At 41.4% G+C, this 20,720-nt stretch overlaps 2 protein-coding genes across 2 annotated transcripts; both read right to left on the bottom strand.

The window, feature by feature from the left end:
- Positions 1-6,708: 6,708 nt before the first annotated feature.
- LOC104732429 (putative E3 ubiquitin-protein ligase ARI13) lies at positions 6,709-7,476 on the bottom strand. Its single transcript, XM_087478036.1, has one exon. The coding sequence runs from the start codon at positions 7,474-7,476 to the stop codon at positions 6,709-6,711; it is 768 nt and encodes a 255-aa protein (XP_087334162.1).
- A 1,485-nt stretch (positions 7,477-8,961) lies between these two features.
- Positions 8,962-12,850, bottom strand: LOC109127982 (putative xyloglucan endotransglucosylase/hydrolase protein 1). Its single transcript, XM_019233633.2, has 5 exons — positions 12,655-12,850; positions 12,478-12,578; positions 12,193-12,386; positions 11,193-11,370; positions 8,962-9,177 (listed from the first exon to the last, which is right to left on the bottom strand). The coding sequence occupies exons 1-5, from the start codon at positions 12,845-12,847 to the stop codon at positions 8,962-8,964; spliced, it is 882 nt and encodes a 293-aa protein (XP_019089178.2). The 5' UTR covers positions 12,848-12,850.
- Between the last annotated feature and the right edge of the window lie 7,870 nt (positions 12,851-20,720).

The following is a 20,720-nucleotide window of genomic DNA, read 5'->3' as shown; positions in this document are numbered from 1 at the left end:
TACTGAGTCGCACAACCAACCATCCCAAGCGACCGAGTAACAAGAGAGATGGGCTGGAATACTCTATTCCCGCTCCAGCCACGGATTACAGATGGGACCAAGCTAGACAAGTTCAAGTTACGGCTTGCTTCTCAAACCACTTCTTAAAACTTGCCTTCATCTTTGCCTCAGGCTCCCAAGTCTGCTCCTCAACACCATCACAGTCCCACATGACTCTCATCAAAGGAATCTTCTTCTTCCGAAGTTCCTTGATCCTCCTCTCGAGAACCCTCACTGGTCTCGCCTCCAACGTCATGTTAGGCTGAAGATCCCCAGGAATCTTAGCCAACACTCTCTCACCCTCACAGAGACACTTCCGCAACATAGACACATGGAAAACCTTATGGAATGCACGCATAACCTCAGGTAACTCCAATCTATATGCCACTGGTCCAACCCGCTCAATCACTCTGAATGGACCCATATACCTCGGACTCAACTTAGTTTCTGACAATGACCTATTCGGACCCAGCAACATGGCCATCTTGAGGTACACTCTGTCTCCTACCTGAAACTCAAGATCTCTCCTCCTCCTATCAGCATAACTCCTCTGTCTATCCTGAGCCTCCTTCATGTTCAGCTTGAAAACCCGAATCTTCTCTGAGGTCTCCTGAACAAAACTAGCACCAAACATGCTCCTCTCCTCCACCTGAGTCCAGCATAATGGTGTACGACATGGTCTCCCATACAAAGCCTCATAAGGAGCCATCTTAATACTCGCCTGATAACTGTTGTTGTAAGCAAACTCTACCAGGTTCAGGTGATCTGGCCAATGGCCACTCCAATCCAACACAAACATCCTCAGCAAATCCTCCAGCGTCTGGATCGTCCTCTAACATTGTCCATCTGTCTGGGGATGATAGGCTGTACTCATATGCACCTTAGTGCCCATCTCTGCCTGAAATGCCTTCCAGAACACCGAAGTGAACTTAGAATCTCTGTCAGATACAATGCTCGCTGGCACCCCATGCAATCTGACTATCTCCCTCACATACTTCTTAGCCAAGACTGCTGCTCCATCAGTCTTCTTAATGGCCAGAAAATGTGCTGACTTAGTCAACCGGTCCACAATGACCCAAATAGCATCAAAGGTCCGTGACACTCGCAATCCTACCACAAAATCCATGGTGATCATATCCCACTTCCACTCAGGAATGGGTAAACTCTTCAATAACCCGCCAGGAACCTGATGCTCAGCTTTCACTAGCTGACACACATCACACCTCGAAACCCAACTAGCCACATCCTTCTTCATCCTGACCCAATGATAGTACCTCTTGAGGTCACGGTACATCTTAGTCGCTCCTGGATGAATGGACAACTTGCTCGCATGAGCCTCTCTCAGAATCTCCTGCCTCAACTCCTCATCCTTGGGCACACAAACCCGACCGTGCACCAAGATAGTACCATTATCTGAGACCTGATACTCTGAATCCACATCCTTAGAGGCATTCACCTGCCCCAAATCCTTCTCCTGAGCCAACCGCACCCTACTCAGTAGATCTGCTCTATCTACTGCTTCCAAACCCAACGGTTCCTGTGAAACAGCACACAAGCTCAAAGCACTGATCTCTCCTACCAGAGACTCCATCTCCTGCTCCTGAACCGAAGCTACCCTCTTCCGACTCAGAGCATCTGCAACCGTGTTAGCCTTACCATGATGATAGGCTATCTCCAAATCATAATCCGCCACAAGCTCCATCCACCGCCTCTGTCTCAAATTCAGCTCAGGCTGAGTGAATATATACTTCAGGCTCTTATGATCTGTAAACACCTGTACCTTTGCACCATAAAGATAAGATCTCCAAATCTTCAGGGCAAAAACTTCAGCACCCATCTCCAAATCATGAGTAGGATAGTTGCCCTCATGCACCCGCAACTGCCGCGAAGCATAGGCAATCACCTTCCCATGCTGCATCAGAACACACCCCAACCCAACTCTAGATGCATCTGTATAAACCACATAGGGTTCTCCCTGCTTAGGCAAAGCCAACACTGGCGTAGTAGTCAACATCTCCTTCAGGCTTGCAAAGCCTTCCTCACACTCTTCTGACCAGACAAAAGGAACATCCTTCCCTGTCAACTTAGTCATAGGACGTGCTCTGCTTGCAAACCCCTGCACGAATCTCCTGTAGTAACCTGCCAATCCAAGAAAACTCCTGATCTCTGTGGCATTCTGCGGTCTAGGCCAATCCCTGATAGCCTGAATCTTCTCTGGATCTACTGAAACCCCTTCAGCAGAAACAATGTGACCCAGAAAGCCCATCTCACGCTGCCAAAAAACTGCACTTGCTCAACTTAGCAAACAACTTCTGCTCCCGCAGCTTCTCCATAACTGCCCTCAAATGCACTGCATGCTCTTCAGGACTCTTAGAATAAACCAGGATATCGTCGATGAAAATGACGACAAACACATCCAGAAACTCCTGAAACACACATTTCATCAATCTCATAAATGCTGCTGGCGCGTTAGTCAACCCAAAAGGCATCACCACAAACTCATAGTGATCATACCTCGTCCTGAAAGCAGTCTTCCTCACATCTGCCTCATCTATCGGTATCTGATGATAACCTGACGCCAGATCTACCTTAGAGAACCAAGTAGCACCCCTCAACTGATCCAACAACTCATCGATCCTAGGAAGAGGATACTTGTTCTTCACAGTGACCCGGTTCAAACCCTGATAGTCAATACACAACCTGAAACTCCCATCCTTCTTCTTCACAAACAACACCGTCGCTCTCCACGGTGATACACTAGGACGGATGAATCCCTTACTCAATAAATCCTCTAGCTGCTTCTTCAGCTCTGCCATCTCTGCTGGAGCCATCCTGTAAGGAGCCTTGGATAACGCCATCGTCCCTGGTTCCAGTTCAATGGTAAAAGGATCCGACCGAGATGGTGGTAATCCCTGCAAAGACTGAAACACATCCTCAAACTCCTCCACTACTGGGATACCGCTCACCGTAGACTTCCCCACTGACTGTGGCGTAGATATAGTAACCAAATAAGCCTCACGGCCCTTATCGATCATCTTCCCAGCCTGAATGGCTGAGATCACGAGACTCCCCGAAGTCGGTCTAATACCCTGAAAAACCAACTTCCCTCCTGAACGCTCAAACTCCACTCTACCCTGATGGCAATCCAAATGCACCCTATGCCGATGCAACCAATCCATCCCGAGAATAACATCATAAAGCTCCACTGGACTGATAAGCAAATCCGCTGGCCACGACTCCCCCGCGATCTGAATATCAATTCCTCTAGCTCATCCAATCACTCTCAGGAACTCACCTCCCACAACCCTGACAACTCCTGCACGCTCTCCAGGATCCCCGCTAATCCCCGCACACTCTGCACACTCCGGAGTAATGAAGCTATGAGAAGCTCCAGAATCAAACATAACATGGGACTTAAACCCGCCCACCAACAAGGTCCCTACACAAACCTCATGTGTTGAGAACCTAACACTTTATCACAGGAAAACATAAAATCTGGCCCTACTAAATTCACAAAGATTAAGTACCAGAAATTATACCTGTGATCGCCCCGGCACTGGTTCCACCAGTCTCTACTGTCGTGTAAGCACGTGGCGTCTGCTCAATCCGTGCCACCTGCTGACCTCCAGGCTGCACCTGCTGCAACGCTGCCACTGCTGCCGGCTGCAACTTGGGACAAAAAGGCCTGATGTGCCCTGTCTCCCTACAATGATAACATACCTGAGGTCCTGTCGTCGGAACACTCCTCTTGGGACAACTAGCAACCCTGTGATCCTTGCTCCCACAACCGAAGCAACCCGCACCACTCGGCTTCTGCGTAGCCTCCCACTTCCTCTTGGCTCCCTGAGCATGCATACCGCCCCTGCTAGAACCACCCTGCTGCTGAGCCTTACTAGGCTGAACTGCTGGAGCTACCGCCACTGACTGTGCCCGGATATCCTTCTCAATCTTTGCTGCAGTCTCAACAAGCTCTGCACGCGTAGCATAACTCCGCCCTCTACAGTGAACTCTCAACTCATCACATAGAACCCTCAAAGACCTCCTGATCTGAGCCTCCTCAGACTCCAAAGACCGACCCCCATAACAAAGAAGTCGACTGAACTCCAAGTCCAGCTCCCGCACTGACCGTGTCCCCTGAGACAACTGAAGGAACTGCACCTCCAACCGATCCAATGCCTCTCTAGGAAAATACTTGCGGTTGAACTCCAAGACGAAGTCAGCCCAAGTCATCTCCCGCTGCACTCTCCAAGCAGCCACTGATCTCCACCACAACTAAGCATCACCACTCAAATACTAGACCCCTATGTCCACCCAAAACTGCTCAGGACATCTCAGAATATGGAAGTTACGTTCCACACTCGTCCTCCACGCATCCGCAACAGTAGGATCTGTACCACCCAAAAACCTCTCAGTGAACAGATCCTTCATCTCCTTGAGCATAGACAAATAACGTCTATGTGCTCCCACATCCGCAACCACTGGCTGCCACTCCTCCGCCACCACTGGTGGCACTACCTGAGCCTGAGCCGGTACCACTGGTGGTAACCGCTCTAACACCTGTGCTAGCATAGCCGCAAAGTCAGTACCAGGGACTCCACCCGCTGGGACTCTCACACCCGGAACCTGAGCATCACCGGCCACTGGAGCATCAACACCGCCCCCTCCTGCCACACTCACGGAATCCCCCGGAACACCCTGCGACTCGCCAACACCCTCAGCTGTCACACTCTGGTCCTCGGTCTCACTAACCACTGGGACTCTGCCCCTACTACGACCACGTCCACGTCCACGACCACGTCCGCGTCCACGACCTCGACCAGCCACAGCATCCTCTCTAACCATCTGCACTACCATGAACAGAAGGCTAAGCAAACAATTTCTATTATAACACAGAAACATAAACTCACCATGGAATCACACAGTCGGCTCGAAGAGGATGTTCTAGGACTCCATTCCACACACAATTGACTAACTCACATAATCAATCAAGACATGCAATCCCAAACATCTACAACAGAAACCTAGTGAACCCAAACCTAGAACCGTAAGGGCTCTGATACCAAAATGAAACGACCGACCTTTTTTAAAAAAAATAAAAAATAATAAATATAATATAATAAAATAAACTACAACTAGTGGTCCCATATCCACTAGCCACCTAACCACAAACACATTCAACAGCGGAAATAACCAACCAATATTCAATAATAATCCAATAATAAAATATAACCATATTCCAACATAATCAATATCCAAAACAACAGGAATCATAGAACCAGCAACCTAGCGATGTTCTAATGACCCAACTTTAGCAACCTATCAATGCCAGACAACATAAAACCGAGTCCCTAGAACATCCTCCTCTTCATTGCCTTGATTCCACGATCACACTTTGCCTTTACCTGCACCACAAACACATATTGCAATGCATGAGTATTTTATAAACACTCAGTAAGGCAATCCTCTCATCTACTGGGCTATACACACAAGCAATAGAGTATCTTTAACCATCAAACAACAAGCAATAAACAACGATCGACAAACCAGGACAGTGCATCGACCGACGCAAACATGCATCGATCGACACACCAAGGGATTGCATCGACCGACATAGAAGCTGCATCGACCGATGCAAGTGTAACTTGCATCGACCGATACCCAATCTGCATCGACCGATGCATGCTCGACATCACACGAAAACTCTAGAGTTTTACGCGCCGTCCTCGCACTTGCATCGACCGACGCAAGCTATGCATCGACCGATGCAATGTCGAGCATCGTGTTTTCCCCGAAGCTTCTCGCCGGATCTTCGTTCCTGTAAACACAAAACTCGATCCCAAGCCACAAGAAAGCTTCCTAACGTCCATAACAACAATCTATCACGTCTAACAACACAAAACAAGCAGATTAAAGAGTTCTCTAGCTTAGATAAGCCATGGTCCTGCACTTATCTTTGCCAAGACGAATCTGAACCTAACACAAGGAAGAAAACGCTTCTAGGAAGCTCCTACAACGATCCCAGCTACAGATCTCTCCATGAACAGCCTCAAATCTCCAGAATCACCAAGAACACTCAAGAACTCTTTCTCTCATTCGTTTTCTCCCAAAAACGGCCAAACAACACGAATGAGACTAAAAATCGTGTTAAGGGTTTTCCTTTACCCAAAACGCACAAAAGTGAACCTGCATCGACTGATGCACAACCTGCATCGACCGATGCAACTCCCAAACCGGGATTTTGGTTCACGGATGTTACAGTTGAAAACTTATCAAAATACTAAATGACCAAATTTATAGGGGGAGTGTTTTTTTTTTTTACAATTCCAATCATGATACAAATTTTAGTACGATTTAAGTATTTGGCGCGAATTTAGTTTTTGTATACTTGAAAATTATTTTGTACTATTGAATCTATGGAAAGTAAAAGGAGCCAAATTATGGTAAATAATTTATTAAGGTATTAAGAGAAAATAATAAGAATCTTATTATACGATTTAAATCATGATATCTAATTGTAAATTTATATAACGGCAAGAACATAATTTTTCATAAGTTTTGAAGATTAGCTTACACTTCAGCTCGAAATCCTTGAATATTAAAAAACTAAAAAAATACATTTATATAAAAAAAAACTTTTATTTTTCAATAAATTTAAATATGGTCAATAGCCTAATTGCAATCCGGTGCAGAAAGATGTTTGATCTCAAGGTAAGATCTCAGAAGATAAGTCTCGTACATTTCTTCATCATGTACTCCTAGTTTCTCAATTGTCTTGTGTCCAACCGCAACTCCACAATCTTGATCAGGACATGAGATTAGAGTTAGGTTTCTTTCCAAAGAGTAGAAATGCTTTTTAAGATACTCTCTCCAACAAGTTTTGCAAAACTTGTGGGAACAAAAGGGTGTGGAGATGAGACAATCATCTTCTTCATCATCATTAGCATCATCATCATCTTCCTCATCATCTTCATCCTCATCTTCCTCATCTTCAACCTCATCACCATCACTATCACCATCACCATCACCATCACCATCACCATCACCATCACCATCACCATCACCATGGTAATCACCATCACCATGGTAATCACCATCACCATGGTAATCACCATCACCATGGTCATCACCATCATCACCATCATTATCATGATCAAACTCAATAAATTCTTCAATCCTAGAGCAAATACCGCAGGATGAGTTAGACAGATCTAGATTTGAATCAATTACAATTGATTGTAGACCTAATTCTGCCAATAACTCTTCCCTTTTTCCACCAAAGTGCTTAGCAACAAGAAGCGAGTCCCATTTGAGATGCATGAGAAGTATGGTTGCATCAGATGTTTGTAAGTCGAAGGTTCTGGAGATCTTATAGATTTGTTCTTCCATATCTTTCTTAATTTCATTTCTCAAGTAGGGTATTTCTTCATCGTGCTCCATTGTTGCTTATAAATGGAAAAAAAGAAAGATAAACTTGTAAACAATCGGGTGAAGGCTTACTAGAAGCTTTAGCCTCAAACAACAAAATTGAATTAAAAGTGAAGAGAGATTTATAAATGTTGGGCTATTATTTATAGTTTTATAATCCATTTTTTAGTTAAGATTAATGTCTCCTTTGTTGATGATGGAATCAATCACAATTAGTGTATTTAGTTCGGTCAAAGGAGGGTCGAAGTTCTCTTATATTATATTGGTGTCGAGACACAAAAGACGGGCTTTAACACGATTTAGACGAGTTACAAAAGTAGGTGAGGATAATAGACGAGCTGTTGTCTCGCCGATTCTCCGAGCGATTGGTTCCAAAACCGTTGACTTCTGCTTGGACGAGCTGAAGTTCTTGTACTTGCTGTATTACTTTTCTTCCTTTTTCTCTGACCTCCTTTTACGCAGGCCGTACGCCTGTATTTATAGAGAGTCGTGTCGGTTCGTCTATGTAAAAGACCATAACACCCTTCCTTCCCTTGGGGGTTTATTATGGGCTTTTCCTGAGCTGGGCCTTTTGTTTGGGGTGTGGATCCACCCCCAACATCCTTGAACCTTAATCTTTCTACAAAATAGTGATTTATATTAATTACAATATCCAATAAATTTAAGGTCTATGTTGATTTTTTTTTTCTCTTTAGGGACAATCTATAAATGGTGTGAATGAAGTTAGATAAAAGACATTATTTGTCCAAAATGATTCAATAATATGAAGAAAGTTAATCTCAAAATTAGATATTAGAAAAAATTTAAAATAATTAACTGATAATGATATTTGTAATAAATTCTAAAATCTTTGAAGAAAAGAGTTATAAATCTTATGTTACAAGTTTCCTGTCACCTAATTTTTTTTCACTTGATTTTTTGAAATAGCTTTTTTCTTTTATAAACAAATCCCCTACTTTTTTAATTTTTTGATTTAATAATCTAAAATCTAATTTTTTTGTTCAAATACTTCAAACTAATTTGATTTTTGTTGTTATTGAATCAAAATTTTAATATATTAGTTGGATGATAATCTTTCATGTGTGAGCGCTAAATAGAGTCATTTGTAAATTAAATAAATAAATTTATCTTGAGATAAAAATATTATGGATATTTTTTTTTTGGTAAGGATATTATGGATATTTTTATATTTGATCTAATTTTATTATATCAAGGTTCATTTTGGCGATAATATTAATATGATTGCGACAGGTGTCAAGTGTTAATCAGATGTTAACACATGTTATAAAATAAAACAAACCTAAAAATACACAAACTAGTTTCCATGTTTCCTATCTAAAACGTTTAGCGATTTTTTTATTTAAGTCTTAACCAAGAGGGAAAAAAACAAACAAATAGTTATATATATGCTAAATTTATATGTGTCAGTCAATTATATTTTGACATCACCGGTCATTACCTGGTGAATAAGATATTGAATAAAATGTCACATTGTCACTAATTCCACTGACATTCATCAGGAAGAACAGAAAATCTAGTATGATCCGAACAATAGTCATAATTCATATACTTGGCTTTTGCATTTTCGTAAGCCTTCTGCTCGGAAACGCGTAGTCCAACATATTTTCCGGTGTTCCACCAGTATGTTGATGATCCACAAACATTGAGACCATCCACGTGACAACCAGACTCAGAAAAGCCTTGAAAATGGGCCTTAGAGCATGTGCATCGGCGTTATTTTCAACCGTCCCCCGATTTTTGTTTTTAAAAAAAAAAGAAAAAAAAGCCAAATATCCAAAAAACGATTCTTAAAACGCGACGTTTTTCTATCGTGTACTTGGAGACGTGGAAGGTTGTGATTGGCGTTGGTCTATTGGTAGGGTTAACAATCGACAAAATCCAGAGAGATTAATTTTCGAGTTCTCTCTTGTTTCTCGACGGCGACGGAATTCCCTCGTGGATGTCTTCCTCTGTTCCACCGATTTCACCGATTTCAAGCCTATCTCCACCTTCTGTGTCTTCTGTAGCTTGTCCGTCGTCTTTGGGTAGGGTTAACACGGGACGAAATCTCGAGAAGGCTTTTCAAATTCTCCCTTCCATCTCGACGGCGACGGCGACGAAATTCTCTCGTGGATTTCTTCCTCTTTTCCACCGATTTCACGCCTATCTCCAAATTTTGTGTCCTCCGTAGCTTGTCTGGCGTCTTTGGGTAGGGTCAATTGTGCGAAATTTAAGGTATGTCTTCTTCCTCCAATTTGAGATATATATGATTTGCTTCAGGGTTAGTCTTTGTGTATAGCTTGTTCATAGCTTTTTGTGTAGGATTATCGATTTAGCTAAAGTTTATTCTCCGGTAGTAACTTAACAAAAGTAGTTGTAACTCATAAAAGTTGAATCCCTTTACCTCAGATTAAGATATGGTAGTAACTCATACAAACTAGCTGTGTAATGTTTAGGGCAAGAGACTAGTAATCTGTAGTTAGATAGTCTAGTTAATTGGTATGCTTGATTCTTGATTATGATTTCTTGTTGGGTGACATTTTTGTGTGGTTTGTTCATTGTTCATGCGTATTAGTTACATAAATTGAATTGTGACTAAGGATGTACTATGTACTTGTAAGTAAAGACACCAACCGTGTAGATAGTAATACCAACTTTATATCTGTTTTTGCCATCTTTAAATTGAATGAGCCATTAACGAGTACTTCATAGCTGTTTTTGAATTGTACTTGTCATAAATTGTGATTAGACTGTGGTTGTTAGCTCATTATGTGTTGTAACTTATTGCAAGTTACCTTTTTACTTATTAAACCCCAACCAACTTCTTTCTATTTCCATTATAAATCTCTCTCATTCTCTAATTATATTCGTATGACCTCTAGATATGGCATGCCTTTTTTGGAGCTCCAGGTACTATGAACGATCTTAATATTCTTGATCAATCTAATGTTTTTGATGACATAATAACCGGTCAAGCACCGGAAGTCAACTACGTTGTCAACGGAAGGGAGTACAATTTGGCGTACTATCTCACTAATATTCAATCTATCCGACTTCCAATTGGGCCACTTTTATTCAATCTATCCGACTTCCACAAGGTATGAAAAAATCTCTCTTTTCTAAAAAACAAGAAGCTGTGCAGAAAGATGTTGAGCATGCATTTGGAGTCTTGCAAGCTAGATTCGCCGTTATTAAAAATCCATCTCGTTTATGGGATAAATACAAAATGGCAAATGTTATAAGATCATGCATAATACTCCATAATATGATTGTCGAAGATGAACGCCATGCATACAGTTACCGAAACATTGTTTCTGAATTTCAACAAGGAGAATATGTGGATCAAACATATACCGTTGGTGCCGCCGGTGTGGGTTCAAATATCAGCACTACGATTACTCGTCAAACAAGACTTGGGATAAACAAGCCCATGACCAACTAAAACATGATTTGATTGAGCATATATGGACTAAATTTGGATATCTTCAAGATAATGAAGATTAATTTTAAAAATTTCTATGACTTGAATAAAATGTTTGTTTTTCTTTTTATGTTTTATGTTTTATGTTTTATGTTTTTGTTTTTTAAGTTGAATAAAATTTCTAAATTTTAAAAATATTATTAATTTATTCGGGGGACCAAATACAAATAGATACCAATGCTCGTATCAAAAATAAGAAACTCTCATAATAATATTATTAAACTTGGGGGACCAAAACCAAGTATACACCAATGCCCAAGCTCTTTTTAAGAGCATAAGACCAATTGATCTTAGCCTTTCCACCTTCGGTTGCCCATGCCTCGCCGTTCCATAAGCTGCTCACCACTTGCATGGGTTTTGATGGGTAGCTTATGCCTTTCGTGTTGTTTTTGAACACTCTTATTGGAATATTGTCTATGTAAAACCTATAACCAATTCATCGTTTACAAAAAAAAAAAGAAGTTATAAGTATTAATATATTATATATGAGCATTTTTTTCAATAATATGCAATATACAACTATTAGATATTACATGTGTTATTTTTACTAAAATGTTATTATTCACAAAGTCATCATTAATTATGTCTTAATAAGTGATCTTAAAAATGGATAATTAGCAGAGACCCAATTAAGTGATCCAAACTTTGTAAATATTCATTTATCAAAGGGATTCTTATAGTTTTTTGCCATTTTCTAACTCAAATATTATCAATGTGCCATTTTCACTCAAATTTTATGGATATACCATTTTTCAGTTTTTAAAATTGTGTGTTTTGTTTTTTTTTTCTCTAACATACATACTTCATAAATCATAACAAACACTAAACCCTAAAAAAAATGGAACCAAGAAAACCCAAACATAATGTGTAAAAATGTGTTTTTGATCAATCTTAAAAATGGCAAATCTAAAATATTTAAAACAAAATGGCAAAAACTATAAATGCCATTGAAAAAGTCCTTATCTAGTAATTAACTCTTTATCAAACATATATCATAATGGCATCTAATATGTATATACCGAAAAAAAGAAAGAAAAAAAGTTCTATACACAACATATTATATTCATTATCATTTTTCATCTTTTTGTTATATTCATTTTTTTTGGTTACCCTATAAATTATACCAACATATATTTGATTGAAAACCCATTAATCTAAATATTTTGTATCCAATCTATTTATATACCAATTTCAATTAATTGTTTTTGTAAAAATGCATGAGGAGAACATGAAGAAAGGGAACATACACAATATGGTATGGGTTCCAAAGAATTCCATAGGCATGAAAATCTTCAGTGGGATCAAACCAAAGAACAAATCTTTGTTCTCTATTTCCTTGACCTTTGGTGAACACATTGGTCTGTATTGTTATTGGTTTCCCTTCTCTGTTCCCCAAGAACTCAAAGTCAACTTCATCTTGGATGTTTCCCTTTGAAGTAAGCTATATTACAAATATGGGAAGTTGAGTTATTCTTTATAAAGCTAAAAGTCAATGTAAATGAAAAAGAATATATATATAAAAAAACACGAACATAGAAAGCGATTACGATGCCGGCAGAATTTTTTTGCGGCAATTTGATTCTCATTTGAAAGAATCCTGACCCGTAGTGGTTTTTGGATTCAAAACCAGAACCTTTAGGTGTCAGAAACACAAAACCAATTCACATTTTAGTCTTAAGAATGACACTATTTTGTTATATAGAATAGACCTGAATTGTGATCCATGGAGAGCTGAACTTCTTTGTTTTGGTTGAGTTTCGAGACATGATCTTGTCCCCATGTAACGACATAGTTCTCATCGAAACTTGCTTCTTGGTTTACGTCAATGTTAATACCTCCTTGAACCCTAATGACCAAGGGCAACAGTATAAGAAAACCAAATATCGACATATATTCCTCCATATTATTCAGTTAAATTTATTAGTTAGTTGAGCTTTTTAAATGGAGCAATGATCTTTCCTATTTATATTCATGTATAGTGATGGGCTGATTTTGTAATCTAATAGGTTTTGCGTAGATGAAGTGGAAAAAAGGGTTTTACATACCCCAACTAATATCATATGTTAAATTCATACATGATCTATCGCACTGTGCCAAATCATACTTTTATTATACAAAAAATAAAATTCACTACATTAACTTATGATTTTGTGCGAAACCATACCTGAGACATAACAATGTTAAATCACCGTTAAAGCGTGATGACATGGCTGCCACGTTTCAGAGCAAAATTCAGAATCAAAATCTTCATCCAAAGCAATGTCTTTACTAGAGTTGAGATGACATCATTTTATAATAAATCAAATCTAACATCGTTCCATTCTTCTTCTTCTTCAAACTCTCGACGAAGAAACACAACTTTTCAATAGTTAGTGAAATCCAGGATTCCTGTAAGCAATGATTTCAGATTTGTTATCTCAATGTCTTCATAAGCTATTTAAGATAAATAATTTTGTATGTTCTTTAATTATGCCACTCATCAATTTCACCCATTCACCACTACATCCACATCTGATTAATCAATTCCTTGTCGGTTCTCTAAGCAATTTTACAACAAATCGATCAAAACTCAAAATCTCTAAAGTTGATATGGCTTTGTTAGCTATCATCATATTTCCGGCGTTTAACCGCCATGAAACGCTCCAACGTTGGACTGGACGTAGTGTCCAGACATCGAGATTAGTTAGATTGATTGTGTTTGTGTTTCTCTTAATCTCAAGAATTTTCTTATTCAATCACTTTTCAGATTCTTCTCTCATTCATCTCTTTTCGTTTTGCTACTCACATAAGCTATTCAAACGGGAAGTTACGGTGGTGCTACCATCTCCTCCACCGTCTCCGCATCTTAAGATTTCTCCTTCTAACTTCTAAGCTTCCACCGAGAGTGAACCGGAATCGAATCGTTGACGGAATGGTGCTATGCCGATATTGGATTTGTTTGAAATCGGTGAATTTGATCCAAAATTCGATTTGGATTCTGCATACGAGCTTAGGTCAGCAAAAGTTCATTGGATGAAGAGAATAATCGTCGAAAGATAATTCATAAGCAGATTTCTTCTCTTCTCTACTATCAGACACACATCAGAATCGATACTCATTACTAATTGAATCAATTGAAATACGGATGTAGAGAAGAGAAGAAATCCCTAAATTGAGAACTGAACAAAGAAGTCGGGAAAGAAGGAGGAAGAACTCAAAAAAGAAATAAGAAAAGTAACAAGAAACGACGTCGTCTTAACAAAAAATGTTTTTTCTTTTCTTTCTCAAAACAACGAGGTTTCATACGTGGCGTCCACATAAGCAGTCGTTAACTGTTTCTCAACACCGTTACAGATTATGTATGTATTTACCAAATTTTATGAGTTGGGGCTGTTAATTTAAAATTTATTTAACATAATGTATAGATTTGCACAGTATTAAACATGATGTAGGAATTGAACATACCCCCTAAGTTGGGGTATGAAATTACCGATTTTCCTAGATAAAGTGCTATCTTTATAAAAATATATAGAGTATGAATTATACTTATTCACAATATACGTATATACGATATATATATATATATATATATATATATATTGAAGAATTTCCACCTAAAAATGCATATTAGTGACAAGCAAATCACTTTATAAAGAGATTTCGAAACTTTTTTTTTTTTTGAACAACCAGAGATTTCGAAACTTAAAGATCGTTTTTCATATAAAAAAAACAAGTACCAGCTCTTTGTTTGTTTTAGTACATCTAAATGTATGTAACTATGCAATGATGTTTGTTTTGGTGCAGTCAATTATATAATTTAATTGGACTAGTTGGATATATATATATATATATATATATATATATATATAACTCATCCAAGAAATTTATAATTATTATAGAAAAAAACTTCTACTAAATCCATAATAGTGGTCAAGAAAGATGGTTTATATAACTTGTACCACATGACAAACTATGGCTGCAAATGGTTGCATTTTTCAACTTGTTAGATTTACTTTTCAACTATGTTCAACGAGCCATGTAAATTAGAGCCAAAATCTGTGGGCTCAGTCCGGTTTTGAAAAACATGGACTTGGGCTTCAACATATATGTCTAGAAAATATCGAGTCTTTCGGGCTCAGCTCATTCTGGCTATAGAGTTTTTTGGGCTTAGCCCAATCAGACTCAGACCGATCCAAAAAGCTCTTAACCAAGTATATTTGTATTTTTTTTGTTCTTCTTTTTGTTTGCTTGCAATATTTGATTAATGATTTATTGTAAATAAAGTTTAAAACTATACTCCTAGTTTTCATATTCACGTATTAACCTTACTTAATATTTTTAAAATATTTATGTGTAATATTTAATATGAATTATATATTGTTTTATTTGGTTAAAGTATAAAATTATATTTGGTTTTTAAACTTGATCTTTTAAATTAAGTTGGTTTTATTGAATATAGATGAGTTATTTAAATTTTAGTTGATTTGTTTTATAATGCACCTATAAACATTTCTTTTTAAGACATGTTATAAATTTATACGTTTGAATTTTTGATCCGTAAGATAAGCCCGAAAAAGTTCAAAAAGCTCTGTAGCCATGTTAGGGCAGACCCGGACTTTGAAATATAAGCTTGTAAATATTTCGGATCGGATCTGGCTGAACTCAAACATATGCTAGTTTTATGGATTTCATGCCGGATCGGACTAGCCCGATTAACACCCCTATTTTCAACCATAAAGTCAACATTGTTATGGTTAAGTATACCAGAAAAACATTACCTCTCGTGCATTGTTTTTTCTTTTTTTTTTTTTTTTTTAAAGGGGATATCAATATATTGAAATTAGAAAGTGAGTACAATACAGAGCTTAAAGACAGCACGAGCAAGATCTAACAGTTGACCACAAACAAAAAGAGATTTAAATAGACTGGAAATTTGCGAACCAGAGGTAGAGAAAGTGTTCTTCAGTGGGAGTGTTTTAGCTTGCAGACTTGTCGAGGGCAATCAACTTTCTCCTAAGAAGTAGCTGGATTTCTTTTTTCAGCCTATCTGTTGATCGAAAGTCGGTAGAATGAATTCTTGCGTTCCTCTCTGACCAGATGACCAGATGGAACAAAAGCTTGCATATCACATTGAGTCTCCCATTCGCTGTAGGTCTCTTTATCCAAGAGAGGAAGCCATTGTAAGAGTTTGGCAGTTGAGTGAGAAGGTGCGCAAAGAAATCAAACCATAAGACCTTGGAGTAAGAGCATTGGAAGTATAAGTGATCCCTTGATTCTGTCCCAGCAAGACAGAGGAGACAAGAATCCGGAACTTGCATATTCCAGCTTCTCATTCTGTCTCTTGTTGTAAGTCTGTTTAGAGTTGTTCATGAAGGCCATTTTTGGTATGCGCTCCTTGAACCAAACCTGAGAGTGCCACTGAACTTGAGGACCAACAGGGTGGAGATGATTCCATGTTCTCCTGGAGGAAAAAAGACCATGTGATTGATCCGATGTTAGCTTCCAAGCAAATACATCATTTCCAAGAGATGAGCTAGGAGTTGGTTTGTCTTGTAAACAGGATCTGAGCAGTTGTAGTTGAGAATTCCTTCCACGAGAAATGGTCCATTCACCATTCCTTGAAGCTCCAGCAACTGTTGAGAGAAAACCAATACCAGATACACGAGGACCATTCTCTCCAATAATGTCAATCAACGGTCCTAACTGATATGACCCGCGGACGCGGCTATGGATCGATGGAGGAGTGTGTCTTCGGTCAAGTCAGAATCGGTGGGACTTTCCTCGGCCAAGCATCAAGGGTTCAAATCCAGAGAGGATTCAAACGACAGAAACGAGAGTTGAGGAGGTTCCAACGAACGGTTTGTGAAAACGGTCGTGAAGCCTTCTCGGAACGTACGGACGCGGCTGAGTGGATACGGCTAATGGCAGGACTCGGTGGGAAACGGAGGTGGAAACGACGCGAGATGGTACTGGGAAGTCTCGAGGACTGATGGTAAAGAACTCGAGGCTGGCGAAGTGGAATCGATGATAGACTCGAGAGCTGGCGGAAGAGAACTCGAGGTTGGGACGGTGGGACGAAAGAGATGGGCGATGGAATAGAGGTGGTTTGATGCGACGACACAAGAGGGTTGGCTCTCCTCTTGATACGGTCAACTAAGGGATTACAAACCCGGTTTGTGAATCTCTTAGGGTTTCTCAAGAGCCAAGTCCCGGACTTAGGCTAAGGAGAGAGGTGAGACTAGAACAAAGAATCTCTCTTTGTGAAAATTTCTATTTCTTTCAAGTCTCCTTTTTACAATGAGGGTTGATGCCTTTATATAGTGAGGCTTACATAAGGAGACTCTAAAACCCTAGAGACGTGGCCATGATCTAAACCATACACATGGCCAAAAAGCAAAAGCAAAGATAAAGCAAAGCAAAGACCAATCTAACGGTCATAGAGGGATCTAGAAGAAATTCAAAAGAAAAGAAGGGAAGGGGATAGGGTGGCCACGTCATTGGCTGGGACATGGTGAAATAATCTTCACTTCCTTGGCTCCTAAGTCTCTCTTTAAATGTTTCAAGATCACGAGCCAAGTGGGAACGAAGTGGAGATGCACTAGGGTCGCTGCCTCGTTAAAACCTCTTTGGTAAACCCATTGGGACAAACCCAAAGTAGGAAAAAGAGTACAGCTACTTCTAATGGCTTAGGGGTGTCTTCACACTAGTGTGATGGTGAAGACACGCGAATCAAGCTTCCCAAAGCTGGTCAAGACTCAAGGCTCTTCATTGGTGATGCTAGCCATGAGCCATTGGGGGGGGGGTGAGGTTGGGTTGAAATGTCCATTGGTGACTCGTCTTGCTCCGCCTTGATGATCCTGGGGGGGGGGGGTGAGTGATGCCTCGTTGGTCGCCTATGCTAGCTCCTGGTCACCAGTGCAGGTTGTCTGAGAGTTTGAGAGGCGTCTGAGTGGTGGCCGGGTAGCGTCCGAGGGCTGTGAGTGTTCTTGGCCGAAGGACCGATCCCGTGATCACATCATTCCCTCCCTCTTGAAGAAGTTTTGTCCTCAAAACTGTGCTCATTACCTGGATCAACAAGGAAAAACCCAAAAATCAGCAGCATCAAAAGTTCAACGGCGGTTAATTTACCGGGATCAAAAGGAAACAGTAAGGCCTTGAGGGAAAAGGATAAGACTTCCCCGGTAAAGCCAGTGGCATTGAGCGCTGCGATCCCTTCATGAACCGTGGTTGCTTGCTGAGACTCTCCTGGATGCCAAACAAAGGTTTGATCCGTACCAAAGTTGAATGGACACGTCGCCATAGGACCATATGCGGTAACGGCCTTGGCGCTAAGAGTGGAGAAGGATGGCTCGGTATAGGCGACTCCTAGCTGGAGCTTACTACTTGGAGTAGTCATGAACAATACCGAGTGAAAAGATCCATCAAGGGCCATCTCCGGTGGCCTAGCTTGCTTGAAACTCCCCATTACCGAGCAAACTCCGGATAAGAAGTTGGTCGCGTGGGAAGACTCTTCATTGACTTCGCCTAATGCCTTGGTACGCGTATCGGGTGAGGACTCGCGCACAGTGAGATGATCCGAGCATTGCGTCTGAGTGTCGGCTCGGTTTTGATCAGGAACGGTAAGGAACTGATCGTGAACCGCCTGAGACGTCGAACTTGTACCTCCGAGTGTATGAACTTGTTGGTCTGGAGGCTCGCCTGGCTTCTCTATGATCCCTCCCGGACCAATGACTTCCTTAGCACCGATTTGTTGATCGAGTTCCAGTCCTAAACTCAGCTCTCGGTAGACTTGCGCCGTTGGTGCAGCGTCCTCGGTCAAGTCGGTGTTCAGCCTGCTCCGCGTCAAAGCATCTGGTTCTGGCCGGTATGGAACTCGTGGGTCCAGCGTTGGTGAAGGCACAAGGGCCGAGTGTTGGTGCCGCAATGACTCTCCTTGCGTGTAAGATGACTCGACTTGGTCCAACAATTCTCCAAGGTGTCGGAGTTGAGCTTGAATACCGGTCAACTCGTCCGTGAAACTTGGTGCTCCGGGAGATTGCTTTGGCTTCCTTGAGGCTTGCTCCCTCAACTTAGTCCGTGATTCCACATTGCTCGCCTTGGCTTTGTCTTGACCGCGGCTTGACTTTTGGCCCGGTGTTGCGCGTGGTGTCCAGCTCGGAAGACTTTGGTTCCAAGTGCGGTAGGCGCTTGTCTTGCTCGTCGATGCGTACGGTGACCAGGTGGGCAACCCATGGATGCGACTCGGGTATTTCTCCGGCTGCTCTCGATGATGCCGGGGTGGTGCGTAGTAACTTCCCAAGTCTTCACTGTCGGAATCATCGTAGCGGTTCGACCTTGGCTCGCTATGGCGCACAGCTCGGGACATTGATGGCCAATAGTAGTCCGATGATCCTCGATCATGTTCCATTTGGTCAGGCCCTTCTTCGTAGTCCTCTGCGTACCATGATGCATTCTCGGTAGCCACTGGCTCCGGATCGGCTCCATAATGTTCGTCGCACCATGGCTCGTCCTCGGTGGCCTTTTGCTCCGGGTCTAAGTCATGATCTTCATCATACCATGATCCCAACTCGGAATCGTTTCCATCAAAGTCCATGCTTGATCAGTGTGGAATCGAGTGTCGCATACTGATCGCGGTCTTGGGACGAAGTATCGTCGATGGTACGGACGGCTGTCGGAGATTGTCGATGGTACAGACGACTGACGGATTTTGTCGACGTTACGGACGACAATCGGTGTTCGGCGTCGGTACGGACGACAATATAGATGGCTGGTACGGATGGTTCGTACGGACGGCCAACGATGGTCGGACGTCGGCACGGACGACTGAGACGGACGGCTGGTACGGCAGCTGACGATGTTTGGATGAAGGTACGGATAGCCGGCGCGATCGGCTGATACGGATGGCCGATGATGTACGGTCGGCCGACGGGGGTCGGTCGATGATACAGTTGGCTGGTGCGGCAATGGTACGGATGGCCAACGGTTATCGGACGTCGGTACGGATAGCCGGTGTGATCGGCTGATACGGAAGGCCGATGATGTACGGCGGCCGACGGGGGCCGGTCGATGATACAGTCGGCTGGTGCGGCAATGGTACGGACAGTCAACGGTTATCGGACGTCGGTACGGTTGCCGGTGTGATCGGCTGATACGGACAGCTGGATCGATGACTCGTCCGGTGGCTCGAAAGTGATCAGACGATGATACACAATACGCGATAAGGGCTTGGACGATGATACGCGGGTGATGATACGTGCTCTGGACGTTGATACGCGGATTGCTCGATCGGTGGCTCGGTCGTGACGTGGCGATGGTACCTCGTCAAAGCAAAACGAATATTCGTGAGCAAAAACGCGTCCAAAAGATGATGGATAAGATATTTATCTAGGCAGTCAATGATTGAGGACAGCAACACAAGATGACAAACTATGACTAAGCAAAAAGAAACCTACACGCGCCTAAAAGCAAACTCACGCACAAAAAGCAAAACTTTTTGGGACCACAACACAAACCCAAAAGCAAACGCGCTACTTTATGGATCTAAGGAGTCCTAGACAAGAACAACGACGAACAAAAAGAAGAACAGGAAGAACACGAAGCAACCTAAGCACACGTCTAACAACACAACACAAACACCAAATTAAAACTAAAGACTAACTCAGCAAGCGGAAACAAGATTAAGCGATCTAGACTAAGACAAAGGCTAAAGATCGAAGCTTTAAACAAAAGAAAGAGTTTCTGGGTTAGAAAGACACAACCTTTGAGTCAGGAGCTTTTAGAGCTCTGATACCAGCTG

The sequence above is a fragment of the Camelina sativa genome, chromosome 12 (assembly GCF_030686135.1).
Source record: "Camelina sativa cultivar CO46 ecotype springtype chromosome 12, ASM3068613v1".
Classification (NCBI taxonomy): Eukaryota; Viridiplantae; Streptophyta; class Magnoliopsida; order Brassicales; family Brassicaceae; genus Camelina; species Camelina sativa.
The sequence above is the reverse complement of the archived record's forward strand: the minus strand, read 5'-3'. Positions and strand labels throughout refer to the sequence as shown.

Bases quoted from the DNA above. Each gene is read 5' to 3' on its own strand.
- LOC104732429 (XM_087478036.1), bottom strand. From the start codon at position 7,476: ATGGAGCACGATGAAGAAATACCCTACTTGAGAAATGAAATTAAGAAA.
- LOC109127982 (XM_019233633.2), bottom strand. From the start codon at position 12,847: ATGGAGGAATATATGTCGATATTTGGTTTTCTTATACTGTTGCCCTTG. The intron at 12,579-12,654 runs GTCTATTCTATA...TGACACCTAAAG, and splicing joins CTCCATGGATCACAATTCAG to GTTCTGGTTTTGAATCCAAA. The intron at 12,387-12,477 runs GTTCGTGTTTTT...TTTGTAATATAG, and splicing joins GCATCGTAATCGCTTTCTAT to CTTACTTCAAAGGGAAACAT.